This window comes from Toxorhynchites rutilus, chromosome 1 (assembly GCF_029784135.1).
Source record: "Toxorhynchites rutilus septentrionalis strain SRP chromosome 1, ASM2978413v1, whole genome shotgun sequence".
Classification (NCBI taxonomy): Eukaryota; Metazoa; Arthropoda; class Insecta; order Diptera; family Culicidae; genus Toxorhynchites; species Toxorhynchites rutilus.
Window position 1 is genome coordinate 67,179,944 of NC_073744.1, and position 13,945 is coordinate 67,193,888.

General features: G+C 41.2%; 1 protein-coding gene across 1 annotated transcript; it reads right to left on the reverse strand.

Annotated features, from left to right (window-relative positions):
* Positions 1-1,350: 1,350 nt before the first annotated feature.
* LOC129762351 (uncharacterized) lies at positions 1,351-3,514 on the reverse strand. Its single transcript, XM_055760557.1, has 3 exons — positions 3,315-3,514; positions 1,849-3,238; positions 1,351-1,784 (listed from the first exon to the last, which is right to left on the reverse strand). Exons 2-3 carry the CDS (start codon positions 2,300-2,302, stop codon positions 1,420-1,422), a joined length of 819 nt encoding a protein of 272 aa, XP_055616532.1. The 5' UTR covers positions 2,303-3,238; positions 3,315-3,514; the 3' UTR covers positions 1,351-1,419.
* Between the last annotated feature and the right edge of the window lie 10,431 nt (positions 3,515-13,945).

Sequence of the window (13,945 nt, forward strand, 5' to 3'; positions counted from 1 at the left end):
TATAGCAATTTTAAATTGGGACGTTTTTGCAGCCATACAAATGAAACACAAATTTCTGCATTACTCGAGAATTAATCAAGCAAATGAAACCAAATTTGTTATGTGGAGGTTTTAGGGTGCAATAAATGTTTTTACGGTAGTTAGATACTCCTCCCCCTCTCTTAAGGTGGACTACCATCTAAATGAAACACAAATTTCTGCATTATTCGAGAATTAATCAAGCAAATGAAACCAAATTTGGCATATTGAGGTTTTAGGGTACAATAAATGTTTCTATGGTAGTTAGACTCTTCACCCCCCATTCTAAGGGGGGCTGCCATACAAATGAAACTCATATTTCCGCATTACTCGAGAATTAATCAAGCAAATGGAACCAAATTTTGCATGTGGAGTTTTTAGGGTGCAATAAATGATTCTATGGTGGTTATATACTCCCCCTCTCTTAGTTGGGGCTGCCATAAAAATAAAACACAAATTTCTGCATAACTCGAGAATTAGTCAAGCAAATGAAACCAAATTTGGCATGTGGATGTTTTAGGACGCAATAAATGTTATATACGGTGGTTAGACACTCCATCCCCCCCTCTCTAAGGGGGAGCTGCCATTTCTGCATAATTCGAAAACTAATCGAGCAAATGGAGCCAAATTTGTGATGCGAATGTTTTAGGGGACACGAAATGTTTCCATGGTTAATAGACACTCCTCCGCTCTCTCTGAGGGGGGGGGGGACTTCTGTCATACAAATGAAGCATACATTTCTGCATAATTCAAGAACTAATCAAGCAAACTGAACCAAATTTGGCATGTATAAGTTTTAGGAGGCAAGAAACATTTCTAAAGTGGTCCCACCTTTCAAAGTTTTTCCACGAGAACTAGAATAAATCATGTGCCTTCAGTTGCTTCTACAAAGCCACCCATCGATCATTTAAGCTAAGCTAAGTAAGTTCGATTCATGAATACTATTTAACCCTTTCTTTACGGCAGTGTGCTCTGTCGGATGGCTTCCGCTGTACGAAGCATTGCGCCGAAAAGTATGCACATCGCGTTTGAGTGATCGATGTGCGGTATCACTTTCATGTCGTCTAAAGACGACGCTCATACACAGGTCGTCGCGCGGATGTCGCCTATAGACGACGCTCGTAGAGAAAGGGTTAATACGTTTGCAATAATGATCGCATGCAACGACACTTTATTTTACCTTACAATTTCTGATTAATTGAAGAATTAAATGAATGATTATCTTCGTTCTTTGGACGATATTCAGTCTACGGTTCACCTTTCATTAGTAGACTCTCGGATCAATCAATACAACGTTTTATTCTTTTAAAAAGTATTACTTTATTTGTCCGGTTCAACGTTCGCAATCATAAATAAATAAATTAAAACTTTGGATTCATTCAGGTAGCTGTTCTCTCCTGCTTACTGGTGACCCGCGTAAGCCTGCTCCTGGGCATCACCCAGCGAGCGCTTTTTCCATCCAGTTGGTGGTTCCCAGTGCACGTGTGGATGGGCGAGATGGTGATGGTCGACATGATGGTCGACATGATGGTCCACATGGTGGGCATGTGCTGGTGGATAGTGCACCACTTCGTAGTTCACGATCTTTGGCTTGGCGAACTTGAATATAGCCAGCGCTCCGGAAAGTACCATCGAGAGCAAGCCCAGAGTCATCGCCTTCCAGGTTTTGAGAGCGATCAGAGCGAGAGCCAGCGGAACCAGCACGGTCGATTTGAACTTAATTCCGAGCAGGAAGGGAATCATGACTTTCTTCACAAAGCCACGACCTATGACAAGAGGGAAATATGATTTAGAATCACCATTTGGTATTATAGAATGTCACCTTTGTACCTTCAACCGCATTTCCTTCCACTAGTGGAATAACCAATTTTTCGGCGAGTCCTCCCTTCAACAGAGAGTTTGGGATGTAAGCTCGAGCCTCTTCCGATTGAAGCACTTCCGGAGCCTCCATCCTCAGTGCGTGTGTAGATAGGAAGCTATCGATTTTATTCAACAGATAGACAGCCTTATTGCTTCGTTGTTGTTCCTTCACTTCTGGGGCCTCCTCATCATCCACATCGGTGCGAATAATGGTCAAAGTGTCGGTAATCCTGATCGCGTCCTGTTCGGCAACTTTACTCAGCCAGGAGAGTGCTTTCGACTTAACGCACTTCATGTTTACATCACTCAAACAACTCTTGTAAATGTCCACGGCAACATCCGCTGCCGAGCGGGGCTGCTGCTGAGCGGCCGCCATCCCCACGATGACGGCTGCCGACAGGATCAACACAGCGGAGGAGCGCATTTCTCCAATAAAACTACTATAACCTGAGCCAAGATAAAACCGCGGAAATGCAACCTCCTCTGCTCAGTGGATGTGTACCGAACGATAAGTAAAATCAATATGAATTGTTTGGTATTCCCTACATTGGATTTTATATCACAATGGGGACAAACAGCGAACCGCGACCGAAGCGCTGGATTACAGCGCAGTGATAACATTTCGTCATGATCGTGTCCCACCAGTGGAATTTACTGGCAAGCGATAGCTTTCGTGTTTTAGTTCCAATCCCCAAACAATTATGTTCCGTGCCAAAAAAAAAACTATCGCACTTCACACCGATTATGGCGGTAGGCATCGGTTAATTTTTGTTGAGTCGCTCCACCAATCCCCCCAACAAACGCGTCTGATAAGCGGGGAAATCTACTAGCGGAAGCTACGTGGATCGAATGATGGATCGAGTGGTGTGACCATTGGAAGCGAATTTCACCGGGGAGGGGCATTGCATGGCGATGGTCGATGCGTCCGATTAAGATTCTGGACGGGACTCTGCCGTTGAAGTACATTGAAAGTGAGAGTTTTGTTGTGCCGTATTTGCGATCAAGTTAAATCGCCCGAGATGGAAAATTTATTTTTTCTTGATTTCATAATCACTATTGACTGGAGAGATGTTTTTTTCCAAACTTTGTTTTTCACTAGCTGCCTACAAATTGCGGTCAATATCTGGTTGTAGATTGTATTTCAACTTTCAACGTATGAATTAACGAAAAACATGACATTCTGAATCCATGATTGTGCCAAAACATCATAATAATACAGGTAATGTACTAAAAGATAAAAAATAATTAGGCAAGTAGCAGCTATCAGTTATCACACCCCTTCCTTCATTAATCTGGAGCATTAATGAGACTAAAATAAATCCGTGGGGCAAATGATGAAACCACTAACTATACTGGAAATCTGAAAAAATATATTTGGCACCATTTTCTGGTTATTTTGGATTTGCATTATTCATAAATAACTGTGTTCTACTCACCAAGCCCTTTCTTTTGATACTCATATTGTTCGAATTGCAATGGCCGAGGAAAAAACTCCTCTGCAGCTTATTTTCTCGAATGCGCTCAAAACTAAAAATCAACTACCGTTCTGAATCATATTTCGGACACTATGTTCTAAAAACATGAAATGCTTAATACACTGATGATATAACTAACAAATTAATATCACAATTGCTTCTTTAGAGTAATCCCTTAGTGTCACTATCACTTCCCGTGTTTCATCATTTCTCATCGTCGTTAACAGTTTACTGTGGTTGCTTGGTAAGTGTTTCGCAGTTGACTATGAAATGAGGGGCTTAGAATGAAAGGGGTTTAAGTGATTTGATCGATTTCTCTACATCGACACTCTCTTTTGGTCATAGCTTAGCCTCAAATACATTCCCAGCTGTATTTGACAATGTGGAAGATAGGTCAGAACCTCACCTATCAGATTCTATAGCAAACTTAAATTGGAACGTTTTTGCAATTGAGTTATTAACTAAAGAAAAAGGTGATGAAGAGAAATCGATCAAGTCACTTACACCCCTTGCATTCTAAGCCCCTCAAATATAATCAAGTGTAATGTAATTTTCGTCCAAAAAATTACAAAATAAAGTGTCCGAAATTTGATTTTTTTATAAATGGTGTCCGAAGTTTGATTTTTATTCGCTTCATTTGAAAAGCATTTTATTCGATGATTTTTTTATGTTTTCAATCAAATAGGCAACAAAGTAGAAAGCTTAAAAGCATATTGAACTAATTTATTTAAAATATCAACCGCATAATACCTGTGCATAAAGTTTAGATCTGTTTTCTGCATCATATGCCTTAAGCGTCCGAAATATGATTCAGAACGGTAACTTACATTTTAAGTTTTATCTCTAAGACCGATGCTATCTTCTGCGGTACGGGTTTATTGCCTTTGAGTCTATACGACTGTCGCCTGTGACGATTACCTAAACTGATAATAATTTCCTTACTTAGTAAAATTTTACCTTTAGTTCAAGAATTGAAATCTTCGCAAAAAGTTCTGGAAGCTACACGTGTATTCAAGAGTGAAAAAAACAATGGAATGACGTTCTTTATTTCACCTACCTAGACTGCTAATTAATGAGCAACGGAATTTTCTACAGTCTACTATATTTCAGCGCGGTTCAAACACTACCCAGCCCGTAATCCCTGGTCGCATAACTCTTATGTAAGATCAGAAGGTTTATCTCCTAGCTCCAGAACTGCTAGTTTAGCCGCAGGTCTTCGAAAGCATCCATTATTCGTCCTAATCAAGGTTTGACGAACACGAGCATCCTGTCCGATGAATACTTACCCCTGATACTTGTATCTCCTTTACCATCATCCATTAATAATACTAAGTCTTTCAGTATCCGGCTATCCTCGTACAACCCACTACGTTGATTCGGTGTTGGAGTTGCTTCGGTCAATGTGATCATCAAGATTTCGTCGTTCATCACTTAACGAGACCGGGGCGTCCTTGACTGATCTTACCATCCGCTCCTACACTCTACCTATGTCGGGAGCAGAAGTCGGGTTAAAGGTCCACTTTGATCTGGCATCAGTGAAGATGTCGACACACTCCCTATCTATCTCTTTCAACTGTTCATTAAGTTCACGACTGGCTCCCTGGAAATTCGTGCCATTGTCCGTGAAAATGTCGATTGGCGATCCACGGTGTCGGATGGCGAGTATGCACTGAAAGCTATCTCGCAGTGGATGTGTTAACTCTTTAACGGGCCGTGGAAACTAGGCAACGCATCGACTCCAACTTCAGAGAACATAATCCGTACATGAGGAATAACACATTTTAACCTTTGGAAAAGTTTTAACTATTGAAACAGTTGAAAAAAATGGTGGCAATATAGTTGCCACGGTCCGTTAACACCAAAAACACTTCACTTTATTGCGCCTTTAGTTATGCAAAAATCAAAACAATATTTCTGGTGTGGCGATACTGAGTATTTCAGCGATTTACAATATTTCTAATGCAGCGAAAAAACCTGTTTTTTGACGTGGGACTACGTCTAACCGGAGTATATGGGGGTAAAACACAGAACATCCAGGAAAAAATGAAAGATTCCGAATGCTTATACCTCGAACATTTGATGTTTGAATCAATTGATAGGGAATATTTCTACGCTTCTATCGCACTCAATAAAATATTATTTTTCATTAGATAAACAATTGAATAACTGTAAAATGTTAAGCGTTATCTAAACGCTCTAACTGCCTCATTTTGATTGGCCCGATCTACGGTTCCCTAACACAGCCATCAAAACCAAGCAGCTTTGGGGAAATCGGCATTGCAAATACATGAAAGTATGGGGACTTTTGTTCTCACCATTTGATTGAAAAAGTCACAGGAGGGTTGTGTCCGAGACACGACCGCATAATTGACGTAGGATTCCGTTAGGTTATCTGTTGATTTTGGATAATTACATCGTTAAACTCTTTGATAATGATTAGGTGGCCCTGAAAAGGGCCGTTTTGTTTGGTTGTTGGGTATTGTTTGTTCATTCCACCAGTGTTTAACGGGTGATGATGACAGAAGGATGATAAACAGTCGTTGGATGGTGCGTATCAGATAAAGGATACCGAAGTGGAACGAGATATGAAAAAATTGAGTATGGCCAGATACCTTTAGGAGGTTTTGGCTGAGTAAAACATTGTAAAAATATGCCAAATGCAGCAAAAAGTACATTTTGACGTTTGTTTGTTTATTTGTTTATTTGTTTAGATATAACATTCATCTGACAAAATCGTCTTAATGAACAAAAATTAGTAAAATAGTCGAACAAAAACATAACATTAAACACATCGGGATTCTCAATTCGGTTTCTGAAGCGTAGTGATGATTCTCCAAAGTCATAAAACTGCTCTACGGATGAAAAGGTTCTGATCATTTCCGTGACCGGCTCATGTTGACCATACGATGAACGATGTGCAAGCGGTTGCAGCAAAAACGAGGATCGTAGAATTCTACTGGGAGCGCGAAAGTTCATCTTCTCGAGCAAGTTAGGCGCATCGATTTCACCACAAAGAAGTTTGGCAACGAATGTGGCTTGTTGAATACGCCTACGACGCTCAAGAGTATTCAAGTTCAGTAAGCGACATCTAGCTGTATATGACGGCAGGTTCCGCGGGTCACGCCAAGGCAGATTCCTAAGCGCTCTACGGATGAACCATTTTTGAATCCGTTCAATCCTGACGATCCACATGTGTTGGAACGGGCTCCATACTACAGATGCGGTTTCAAGAATCGGCCGAACAAGCGAGCAGAAGAGAGATTTCAGGCAGTAGGGATCAGTAAAGTCCCTAGAGATTCTCGAAATAAACCCAAGCTGACGATTGGCCTTGGATATCAATGCAGATCGGTGTGCGTCGAAAGTGAGCTTAGGGTCGAGAGTTACGCCCAAGTTATGACCTGACTGACTCTCTCCAAGATAATATCATCGATCGTGTAGTCGAATATAGTTGGTTGTCTTTTTCGATGGAAACTCATGATGACACATTTATTTATACTGATAGTTAGTTTGTTCAGGCGACACCAACTCACAAACTGGTCAAGCAGGCTCTGTAACCGTCGGCAATCCTCGAGGGTTTCGATGGCTAGATAGATTTTCAAGCCGTCTGCATATATCGACACACAGTCACATGCTAGAATAAGCGACACATCGTTATAGAAGATCGCGAACAGCAGTGGTCCAAGATTGCTGCCTTGCGGAACACCCGAAGAAACAGCAAACGGAGATGAAGTGTGAGACAGGAGCTTGACATGGAGCGTTCTTCCAGACAGGTATGATCTCAGCCAGTTGATGAATTCGTCGGAAGCACCAAGACGGGATAGTTTTCTCAGTAGGATGCGATGGTCAATTCGATCGAAAGCGGCTTTTATGTCGGTGTAGATAGCATCAACTTGAGCGCATTCCTCTAGACGGTTGATACAAAACGACGAAAACTCGAGGAGATTGGTGCTAACCGAGCGTCCTGGCATAAAGCCATGTTGTACTGGTGAGATATAACGCTTAACTTTGAAAAAGACAGCATCGTTCACGATCAACTCAAAAAGCTTGGAGGCGGCAGATAAACTGGTTATGCCACGATAGTTAGCCACGTTACACTTATCACCTTTCTTAAACACGGGAAACATAAAGGAATGCTTCCACACATCTGGAAAAACCCCTTGACTCAGCGAAGCTGTGTAAATACGGGAGAGCGGTAAAGCCAAAGATGTAGCACAGCGGCAAAAAACTATAGCTGGAACGCCATCTGGGCCAGGAACTGTTGAACGTTTCAATTTTTTTACGCCCTTCTCAACCATCTGTGGGGTAATGACGAATGGTCCCAAGTCTATTAAACTCTCTGGAACGTTAGCTGCAGCTCTCTCGGCTTCTGACGGGGTGGCTGCATCAGCGACAAACACCGATGCAAAGTGTTTTGAAAATAAATCGCACATTTCAGAAACGGAGGACGATTCCTGAGCGCCCGAGAACACCTTAGACGGAATATCTGCTGTTTTTCGCTTGGAATTGACAAACTTCCAGAAGCTCTTTGGATTTCTACGCAGGTTTGTCTGGACACGAAGCAGTTGAACTACGTCTTTCATTAAGGGTGCCAAATCAGAAAACAGGTCACGTTTTTATGAAATAAAGTTAACGTTAATAACTATTTTTCCCGCAAACGGATTTTGGCGATTTATATACCAAACGAATCGGAATTTCCCTAAGATTTGTTTGATATGCTATACATTACAATTCCATAATCTGTATATGGTTTAAATTGATGAAAATTGGAAGAATTCCCTTTTCCTCATACATTTGTTCTGTCCATTTGTGTGCTAATATATATAGTAGGAGTAATATGATGGATAAAGAAGAGTTTTCCAAGGGCCTTTCTGAAGGTTAATGACGAATGAACTGAAGAAGTTGAAAGTCTCAAGCAAGGAAGAAAGGCAAACCTTACAGTATCGTTCTGTGTTCAAAGCAATGAATATCGCTTGTTCTTCCTTGTTTTGTGTCATCACATGTCTTCGTTTCGGATTGAGCTGTGGACGCGACCATATTTCTCGCTCGCTGAGGTCTCTGACATTGAATTCCATCAGAACTACATAATTGAGTGGGGAATCATTAAAATAGGCTGTCATCGGCTCACCCTCAAGGCTATCATTGTCATTGGGCCCTCAAGCTGGGTATCGAATTCTCTACGGAGAAAACTGAAATGGTCGTTTTTTCTAGGAAGTACGAACCCGCCCAATTCCAGCTTCACCTATCCGGCAAAACGATCCAACACTCTATGTTTTTCAAATACCTGGGTGTATATTTTGATTCTAAGTGTACCTGGGGGAGACACATTGCGTATTTGAAACAGAAATGCCAGCAAAGAATCAATGTTCTCCAAACAATTACCGGAACATGGTGGGGTGCCCATCCAGGAGACCTCATTCAGTTGTACAAAACAACGATATTATCAGTGTTAGAATATGGCAGTTTTTGCTTCCGATCAGCTGCCAGGATTCATATTCTCAAGCTGGAGAGAATACAATATCGTTGCTTGCGTATAGCCATGGGGTGTTTGCATTCGACACATACGATGAGTCTCGAAGTTTTGGCAGGAGTACCCCCGCTTACTCTTCGGTTCACAGAATTATCCTACAGATTTCTCATCCGTTGCAAGATCATGAATCCATTGGTAATTGATAACTTCGAAAATCTACTCCAACTGACTCCTCAGTCAAGTGTTATGTCTTTATACCATGAGTACCTTACCCACGACGTGCACCCTTCACCAGGCATCTCCAACCAAGTTTGCTTCCCATACTTCTGCAATTCCTCTGTCATTTTTGATCTGTCCATGCGACAAAAAATCCATGGAATCCCAGATCACCTACGCTCCGATTCTATTCCGCCGATATTTTCGGCAGAATATGGGAGAGTTAGATCTGATAAAATGTTCTTTACTGACGGTTCATTCATAAACGGGTCCACTGGCTTCGGCATCTTCAATGAAAATTCCAGTGCCTCTTTCAAACTCAAAGATCCTTGTTCCGTGTATGTCGCTGAACTGGGTGCGATATATTACGCATTAGGGATCATTGAAACATTGCCCATCGACCACTATTTTATTTTTTCAGACAGCCTCAGCTCAATAGAGGCAATCCGCTCAATGAAAGTTGATAAACGCTCATCTTATTAATAAGACAACTATTGAGTGTTTTAGTCGAAAAATTATTCAAGATTACCTTAGCATGGGTTCCCTCTCATTGCTCGATTCCGGGGAATGAGAAGGCGGACTCGCTAGCTAAGGTGGGCGCTTTAGAAGGCACACTTTTTGAAAGGCAAATTGCTTATAATGAATTTTTCCACATTCCTCGTCAGTATACGCTCGTAAGTTGGCAGCGCATGTGGAGTGGTGATGAGATTGGTCGTTGGTTACACACGATTATCCCTAAGGTCTCGACGAGTGCATGGTTCAAGGGATTGAATGTGGGTCGTGATTTCATTCGCGTGATATCTCGGCTTATGTCCAATCACTACAACCTAAACGCGCATCTGTATCGCATTGGGCTCGCAGCAAACAATCTTTGTGATTGTGGCGATGGCTACCACGACATCGAGCATGTTGTCTGGTCGTGTATCCGGTTCCATGCTGCTCGCTCTCAGCTCTCTAGAGCACTGAGAGCACAAGGCAGACAATCGGATATCCCCGTCCGGGATATCTTAGGTAGCCGGGATCCTGATCTTCTGCTTCATCTATACCTGTTCCTCAGAAACGCCGATGTCAACGTTTAATGATGTTTCCTTCGTTGTGTCCTTGTTTCATATCCCTCCTATCCGATCTATAAACTTTTACATAGTCGCGGCAATACATACACACACTCTTTACAGATGCACGGGCCGAAGGTTGTGCAGTCCACTGATTATTCAACAAGAGCCAAAGGTTGTACCGCTTATGACAACTCTACACGAGCTGATGATTGCGCCGGCTAGTGACCATTCTATCCTGGATTCCTCGAGTCGAGAAAGACGCACCACGCTAGATATGGGGTACAGACTAGGGGGGCGTTGCTGATTAATGGTCAGCTGCATCCCAATAGGAAGTATCCCGTGTCGGGCACACGTACAGAGCATCGAAGACTGCGACATACCAATTATGAGAACACTTGTAATACTAACCTCGAGTCAACCGCGAGTAATCGGTTACATATTACTAACATAGTCTAAGCAAACATTGTCAAAATATTGAACTCCCGGCCCCGTTAGGCTGACGCCATATGAGCCTTAATAAAATATATATTTTGGATAAAAAAAAATCGGCTCACCAAGAAAATGATTTTTCTGGAATTTTGTGTGTGATTTGGTTCCACATGATAGTAGCAAAACTATCTCCACCAAGCATGAAGGCTAAGCTAATCGAGACCGGAAATATTAATAGAAAGGGCTTCTTGTTGAGAACAGCGCAAAGCGGAGATAAGTGTGTGAATTTTTAGTTGCTTCAAGTCATCGATATATGGATATTTGTGTGCGTATGTGCGTGCTTCATAACCCGTACGTGAAAATAAGTACAACAAATAAATTGTCCAATCAATTTGTGCTCAATTCATGTTTTTATCGTGTAGGTCTCACTACTAAAAAATTGTGTAATTGTGGTCCAGGATGTCATAATATCGAGTATGTTGTTTGGTTATGTGAAAATGAAATAAATAAATTTAAATGACTGCTGATTTAGAAGGTCGAAAGGGTATACCCACGTAAATCAGATTATGATAGCTTGAGTAGTCGCGATCTTACAGAGTATTACAGTATTAAAGTATTACAAACAATGTTCCGGACAACGTGGTAGCGAAGCAGATAATGCTATTTTTATCTATAATATATTTTTATCTATAATATTATTTTTGACTCTTTGTCTTCTTCTGCATGATTGAATAAACAGAATAAAAGGGTAGTTATGGCTTCAATGGTATTTTTGTGTACATTTTTGAACAGAATGCGGTACCCAATTCTACCACGTGATGTCATCTAACCCGTTTAAAGGATACAAGTATATACAGGAAACGGTTTCTCCAGGGCATTTATTTGATGTATCAAAAATGAAAAAAATTAAGATTTTGAACAATGAAAAACTCAATTTAAATGCAATTACTACACACAATCACAGTCCTATGTCAAGATCCCGTCCGTGCCCCTAGGTTCAGACCCATCAACTTTTTTTTCTTCATCGTCATCCGTATCAGTCCATTATTGGTTTAACACGAGTTCTCTCGATTATCTTCTCAGATTTGCTATAGACAACCCTCCGCCGTCGCAATTAGGGTCCGACACAGAGTACGCGCGATGATTCAATCGGATATCTTTTCAGATTTTCCACAATTGACTGTCCACCGTCATGATTGGATTTCGATAAAAATTAAATGCGATGGATAATACATTCTGTCAAATATATACCGAAAATTTGTATTTTTAAGAAAATGCTGCAACTGCTCAATTAACTGAGTGTAATAGTGGTAATGTCATAAGATCAACTCCATACGTTATCCACATAACCAAAGAAGTATTCATCGGACGCACAAAAAAGTAGACCAGAAAAACCGATTGTGTCCAAGTCTCACGTACTTCATAAAAGATAATTAACAACAAATCACGGCGTTTAAAGGCTCTTATGCAATCAAAGTGTCCACCCAATCAGTATAATGCATCGCACTACGAACACTTTGTCCGATTTTTGACCACTTTCGTGTGCACCTTCAAAAATGTTATCTAAGCCCGCCGAGGCTCGCTACTGCTGTTGAATTCTTGATGCGATTCACCTGCAACAGCAGGTGCCCCGTAGTCGACATAATTCGTTACATGACCTGATGGGGTTGCCGAACTTATTGCACATAAACACGAATCCCACCCCCCAAATGGGGCGCTCCTCGACGACGCAATCCACGCTGAGCCGGATATTCGATTTAATTCCAATGCATAAATTGCACTGTGCTACGCTTTACGGACAAACATTTTGTGTACCCTGGTATCTTTCAGTTCCTTATTCCGCCCCCACAGAACTGACTGTTTTCCAAATGCGACACCAGTAGTCAAACTTAATCCGCCTCATCTGCCTACCGATAGGAAGGACGTGTTGTGTGCAGTGTGTGTAATTGCGTCCACAACCGAACGAGGTTTGGCTTACGCACGAGGGATTCATTCACGAATTGTGTGATTGCGCGGCCCTCTCTCAGAGTCTGGCTTATGCTGCCTACGCGACTCGGTTCCAATCGAAACACGAAAACAATCATCGCGCGATCGTGAGACACATAAAATTTCGTCAGGACGTAAATTAGTTTCAGTAATTGTGATTCATACGTGCGAAGGTACGCTCATATCGGCCGCTGAAACCTAACATTGCATCAAGTGTTCACTTCAGTGGTAAAGTGAAAGCTGTCAGTGACTTCCCACAACGAGTTTTGTGTCAGGTTGACAATAGTTGGATGGAAATCCTAATTACATAAAAACTGCTTTATTGCATTTATAATTGAAATGCAGAGTAACCTCCAACTACAAAAAGTATTTTTCTGAAACTAGGTTTGGCGTCCGGGAACATGTATTTGCATTAAATTTACATGATCATCTTCAAATAATATCTGTTCGTACAATAAAAATATTTTTCACTATTCAACGCTTTTATACAAATCGTAACTGGAATGGGTAGAGTGGACCACTCTATCTATCTACAAGAGCTGTTCTAGAAGTCCATTAAGCATTTCCATAGCCATAGCCGATTTTGCTTCAGCACTACGAAGGGATTTCTCTAGAGATAGGCAATAGGCAAAAATCGAAGATGAACCAAAACACGTATAAGAAAAGCAGTTGGCAAAGATTAACTGGACATTCAAAATAGCCGTACTTGTCAGCATAAGTGAGAGACATGAGTACCAACATAATGCCACAAAAAAATCTAGAATCCAATATACGTAACCCGCGTAAATTCGAAAGTCGCGATACTTTTTGTACATCAAGTATCATGTCAAAAAAGACACTTATTTGGCTGCCTATACGTTCATGGTCCACTCTTACTGAACCAAATGAAGCATTTTCTAATATTTGGTTCAGGGAGGCGATCTGGCGTAACATCCATACCCCTCACGCAGAGATCACGAGTTCAATTCTCACTCCCGACATTCTTCCAAAAAGGGAAGTAAAAGTGACGAACCAGCCGAAATGTGTTGAAAGTCACTATAATTGAGAAAAAAAAAATGTTCATGCCAGTGTGGATATGTTAGACTATCCATAATTTTGGAATATGAGTATACACTGCATTTATTGCGGTACAACCTTACTATGGTATGGTCTGGGGTTCACTCCCACCTCAAGCATATTATAGGAGCAAAAGTGTTTATAGTGTGTGTTCGGAGTTGGCTGATACCCGAATCAAATGCAGCGATCATTGACCGGAAGAGATAGGAATTATTGCGATTTGAGCTGCAATTTTGCCACAGAGATATTTGCTTCAACCGACAGGAAATATTACCACATTTCTATCACAACACATCATCAAACACATTTTTCATATAATATTAGGTTGGGGAAAAAGTACTCCATTATTTTCTCGGTAGCTGGCTGTAGCTATTGATATCTCG